This window comes from Protobothrops mucrosquamatus, unplaced genomic scaffold (genome assembly GCF_001527695.2).
Source record: "Protobothrops mucrosquamatus isolate PMUCROS unplaced genomic scaffold, P.Mucros_1.0 scaffold_257, whole genome shotgun sequence".
In the NCBI taxonomy this organism is placed as follows: Eukaryota; Metazoa; Chordata; class Lepidosauria; order Squamata; family Viperidae; genus Protobothrops; species Protobothrops mucrosquamatus.
The window spans coordinates 2,232,441-2,238,107 of NW_015386333.1; the positions used below are offsets into that span (position 1 = coordinate 2,232,441).

Genomic DNA, 5,667 nt, shown 5'->3' on the forward strand with positions numbered 1-5,667 from the left:
TAATTTTCTGAGATTGTGGATTTGGGGTTTTCATGAGCTGTAAGCCATAATCATCACAGTTATGACACATCACGGCTTGAACTATCTTGCTTTGCATGTAATGAGTCTATCTCATATATTAGGTTCACCTTTTAAGTTGCATTACTGAAATAAATGAACTTTTGCACGATATTCTAATTTTTCAAGTTTCACCTGTAGATCAACACTTCTACTCTTTGGTAAAAGATTTGTTAGCTGAGTTTTTCAGTAGCTCAAGAATTACTTTGGTTTGATTGTCACTTTCTGTATATTTATTCTGAGCCTTTCTCAAAGAAATACAGCCACTAATTTCATTTCCTAATTATAGAGCAGATCTTTCTTTGTTTGCCAAACCCATCTCAACAGGAGGTGCTCAGTTTGTTGTTGTTGTTGTTGTTTTACTCCAGGACAGGTAGTTTCTCCACCATTTTAATTTCATCCATTATACAACATTCTGATCCAACATTTGAATGTAGGCAATAGGAAAAGAGAAACTTCATGATATAAGAGTGCTGCTAAACATATTGTACAACTACTGGCAATATTTTTGGTACATCTGATAGCAATATATATAACTTAATTGTGGGCCACCATCAATTGGAGAACTTTGTTCTGCATGGTCTGCTCATGAAAGACACTGTTTAGGCAAGAGAATTCTTCTTAGACCCTGCCTTCTGGCTACAGTTCCCAAACAGTTTCAGGTGCATCTTGAACTTTGAAACTAGTTTGGAATTGCTGGGGCAAAGGAGATGAATGAATTCAAAATTTTAACTGCACGATTGAATCATTAATTTTTCTTCGCAGTGTTCAAGAATGTGATATTCTTTTTGTTTGCACCATCACCACCTCTATTGTCTTGTACAAATTTTCATAAATTTGTTTATGAGTCTAGAAGTGGGTTAACTCCTTCTTTAACCTGAGATTTCCCTTAAATTAGGACCACTATGTGTCAGTGGTGGCTGGGAATTTGTAGCTGGCACATCCTGTTATGTAGCCTTTGAGGTAAAGTAAAGTGTCATGAACAATGATGACATGAAACTTTTTCTGAAAGTGTCTGCTTTGCTTAAAGCTGTTTTTTTTTTTTTTTTAGGATGGCACCTAATTCAAACCACTCTTAGTACAACAGTAATCCCGCTATGTGGAGTAAATAAGACTGAAAACTGTGTAACTACTGTAGGTAAGTCAGATTATTCTCTAGTATTCAGTAAAATATCAGAACATTATCCAGATAATGAATAAAATGAGCATTTCCAGTATCCCTAACTGTATGGCATTTCTTCTTCTTCTTGACACTCTTGCACTCTTTCATGATCACATCTCCTTTCTGTCAAAATTAAACTGCATTTCCTTGGAAATGAGATTTGTTTCTGAGTCTTGTTTCTGTTTATATAGATGGATGACGCTAAATACATTTTTTTTTACTGTAGACTGCATCTATGGAAACTTTTGTGAATCCTTAGTCAGCTTCTATTCCATTCCATTTTCCAATAGACTTTTCAGGAAATATTTTAGATGCATTGTGCTCTAAATGGCAAACAGTGTGAAATGACCACATTAAATTTGGAAGCCCTTGTAATATCCAGATATTGAAATAAAAGGCTTTTGGGATGGTTGTTTTTTTTTTGCACTCAAAACAAATTCTTAATAAGCCAACATCTATCTTTCTGTCTGTTCTATCTGACAAGTACTTAGTTATGGTTTCTCTAATGAATAACATTATTTGGGTTTTTCTTTAAAAACTACATCTTGAAATAGTAGAAAAATATTTTATATATTTTTAAACCTACCATTATATCTTTGTTACAATCCTACGAAATAAGTTAGATTGAGAAAAAAACATCAATCTGGGCTGTATATATTCCCAGCTGAGCCTGGATTTTCCCAGATCTAATTCTAAAGACCTTACCCTCCATGCTATCTCGCCTTGCACATGCTATCTCGCCTTCCTTAACATTCCACCCTACCTGCATGTCTTTGATCCTTGAAGATAGCCATGTCCTCACAGATGATAATGCAGGTTAGCTTTTATTTATACATGTGTTTGCTGTCATTCGAACAGGAACTGTTGTACCTATAACTCAGGTGGGAAGAGAGACAGAATGCAAGCCAGAATGGCGAAGTTACTGTTTCAATGGAGACTGCAGATACTCAGAGACTTTGGACCGATATTACTGCAGGTAAAAGAAATGCTATGAAGTAAAAGGTGAAAATGATGGTGATAACAATAAAATAAATAATGATGATAATGCTTAGCGTTTTAAGTAAGAACACTTGTTTTAAAACTGTTGCTCTTGTTCCTCTGTCTTAAAGACACAGAAATTCAGGAACTGTTTTTCTTACATTCATACCATTCTAATTTCTGCCTAGATCTGCTATTGATCTTTCTCCTCCCTGCTTGAACAAATTATTGCATAGAAAGTGTAGAAACATTTGAAACTGTTGATAATTTTGATTAATGATTATGTGTCATTGAATCGGCATTGGCTCTTAATGTCCACACTAATTGGTTTTCTCTACTCAACCTTTCTCTGTTCAACCTGATTTTTCAACACTTCTTAAAGCACAACAAAACAGAAAACTGTGACTAGTTTTGAAGTATTCTAGGATTCCCGTTGTTTCTATCTTGCTAGTTGGTGTTCAGCTGCTGTGATAGAAAATCTTTGTGCATGGATTCTAATATTGCTTGCCCTTCTGATTTAGAAAAAAAAATGTACAGCTGCTTGTATTGGACAATATTTCTGAATATTCAAAAAGACCAATGCTTTATTAGACATATGGCCCTGAGAATCATTACTGGGACTGGATGATTCTTTTTCTTGCCTCTGGATATCATTTTTAGGCTGTAAGGACTGAGACAAGGGCAGGTAACTGAGTCAGGGAAGTTAAGAGCTTGTTTCAGGAGCTGCTAAATTGTCATCATCTTGGCTTTTTTTTTGAAAGAAACTGGTTTGGAAGAAGATGAGCACAGTTTTAAAATTAGAGAAAGAGACTGAAAACTATTCTGACAGTTGGAAGTACAAATAACATATAAGTTCTAGTAATGAAAGTCAAAGAACACAGTGAAACTAGAATTAAGATTAAAGATAAAGGAGATCAAACTAATGTCAACAGGTCCTTCAACCAGCCTTACAATTGATAATAAAGATATTGAAGTGGTAGAGAGCCTCTGTCTTTTACCTTCAATTATCAAGAGTAAAGCAATCAAGAAATATGCCACAGACCACACTGGGTGGAGTTAGCCATGAAAGCTTGGGAAAGGTATTCAGATACTAGACTGTGTCCATACTTACAAAGATCAGAATAATGTAGGTAATGTGATTTCCCTGTGACACTCTGTGAAAGAGAAAATTGTTCTTTGAAGAAGCAAAATAAAAATATGGATACTTTTGAACATTGGTGTTATATTAGAAGACCATGGATAGTAAAGTAAGTGTTATCCAAGTAAATGGATAATCAAACAAATCAATCATCACAAGGCACAAATGATAAGGTTCAAATGGTCATACTTCAGACACAGAAGTTCTAGAGAAACCTGGAAAAGTCTATACTACTAGAAAAAATGGAAGAAAAGAAAAGAATAACATGCAGCAAGATGGATGGATTCAGTTACATATATATCCTAAGGACACTGGGTTGGAAAGGCTAAACATTACTGGTGCCTCTACATTTCAAGTGTTAATTTCATTTTAACTATTCTTGAAATAGATAGTCCCAAACTGCATCACAGCACCTTGGAATCAGAGTGAATTTGCAAGGGCCACATAGGATATTTGACTAATTAACAAACAGAATGACTAATGAGCTTTGTGCCCCAGGGTTCCAGATTGCACAGTTTGGGGACCACTAGAGGTGAGGTGAAATGAGAAAGGTTGAGAAACTGTGTCTTAAAAGAATTTTGGGAATTGTAATATGTTGAGAATACCAATAAATCTGTTCCTTTTCCCAGAGGTTCAGTCCTTAGGATTCTCTATTAAAAGAGAGTTGCTATAATACCCTTGGAGTAGTGCTTCATTGTTGACTGTAATCTCAACTTGCAATCTCTTTGATATTAAAAAATAGGCAGTATGTCTAATGTTGACTTTTTCCTGTCCCCGTTAGGTGCAAGGAGGGCTGGATTGGTGAACGATGTAGCCATTCAAATCTGAACCTGGTCATAAAACCCTTGAGCAATGAATACTTGGCATTTACTATCCTTTTGTGTCTATTTTTCTTCAGTGCAATTTTATTATCAATATACTTTTACCGAAGGTAAGCAAATTGAATTTAGCAAACACACAGACACATACATAAGGATCTGAGATTGGGAATAAAGAACATTTTATCTGAAAATGTTCTGCATGTTAAAAGGCTATCAAAAGGACAGAAGCAAATCAGTTTTTTAATGGATTTTAAGAGTCTATTCTGATCTCGTTTGCAGAAGGTCATGAAGGTGTTAATAATTTTGTTTCCATTTCTGGAACTTATTCAGATCACTACATATGCATAATTTCCTACTGTTTTTAAATATGTCCTTTTGTAAAATTCAGGTAAAGGAATCTTTGCATGGTATGAAAACAGATTGATATATTGTCTATTATTGACCAATAATTGTCTATTATTGATGATTTTTACATGCCTCAATGTGCTAAAATGTAATTTTTGAAACCCTCCAAAAGGAAAATAAGAGAAATAGAAGTCTGGATAGAGCAAATATCATAGAAGAGTGATAGATGAGGAAATCTCACTGACATATCAATACCATTGCCTTTCTCCATGCTTTTTGAACTTATTGTAGTACCTTTTTAAGTTATTACCTTAGAACCTAAGTTGTATGTTGAAGAAATAAAAGAAGATTATTCTATGACCTACAATAGGCTCAACTTATTTTATGTTCTTCTAAAGATGTTCTTTCTTCTCACAGGTATCTAAACAAGAAGGAGAGACTTGCTACAAGCAAAAACTATAAAGAGGTTGCTACAGATGCTGAAAAAGACCAAAATCTTCTTCATGTATAAAATAAGGATTCATACAGAATCCATTTATTTAATAATATAAACAAATATTTTATTAATATTTATAAGTGAAAGAATTTCAAGTTTTGATCAGAGAATATATGTAGAGGTCAAAGCACTATTTTTATAAATGTCATTTATATTTGTATTTTATTTTTTATTCAATGCTATGTCTTTGGAATGTTTGCATAATGTAATGCTATGATGTCTTGCATTTATATCTGTGAACTGTTACATGTGAATGCATGTAAAATTTATTTTACCATGGTTGTATTTAATGCACTACAAAATACTAAATGTTGCTGTTTTCTTCACTGGAAGAAAGGTTTTAGTTGGAAAAAATTAGAAGGAATCTTTATTTATTATAAAGACGAAATCTTCCCAATTGTTCTAATTAGCTGTTTCCTTAGAAATAAGAATAGAAAATGTCATATTGTAAATTTGTGCACTTATTTATTTCTTCATTAAAATATTGTTTGCTCATCCGGCCTTTGAAAGAATTAGATACTTATAAAAGGTCAACATCACAACTAAAATAAATACAAAAAACAAAGCTTTCTTTAAAAGATATAATTGAATATATCATCAAAGTTACCCCAAACAGAAAATCAGCATCTTAAATTATCTTAAAAATAGGGATGTTCTAAATATAGAGACT

General features: G+C 33.4%; 1 protein-coding gene across 1 annotated transcript in view; it reads left to right on the forward strand.

Moving 5' to 3' along the window:
• The window catches only part of LOC107302421 (proepiregulin), an 8,464-nt gene extending 3,036 nt beyond the window's left edge, over positions 1-5,428 (forward strand). The window contains exons 2-5 of the mRNA XM_015831526.2: positions 1,109-1,195; positions 2,078-2,195; positions 4,117-4,266; positions 4,919-5,428. Coding sequence (XP_015687012.2) covers positions 1,109-1,195; positions 2,078-2,195; positions 4,117-4,266; positions 4,919-5,012 — 449 coding nt within the window. The 3' untranslated portion in view covers positions 5,013-5,428. The remainder of the gene's footprint in view (positions 1-1,108; positions 1,196-2,077; positions 2,196-4,116; positions 4,267-4,918) is intronic.
• Positions 5,429-5,667: the final 239 nt, after the last annotated feature.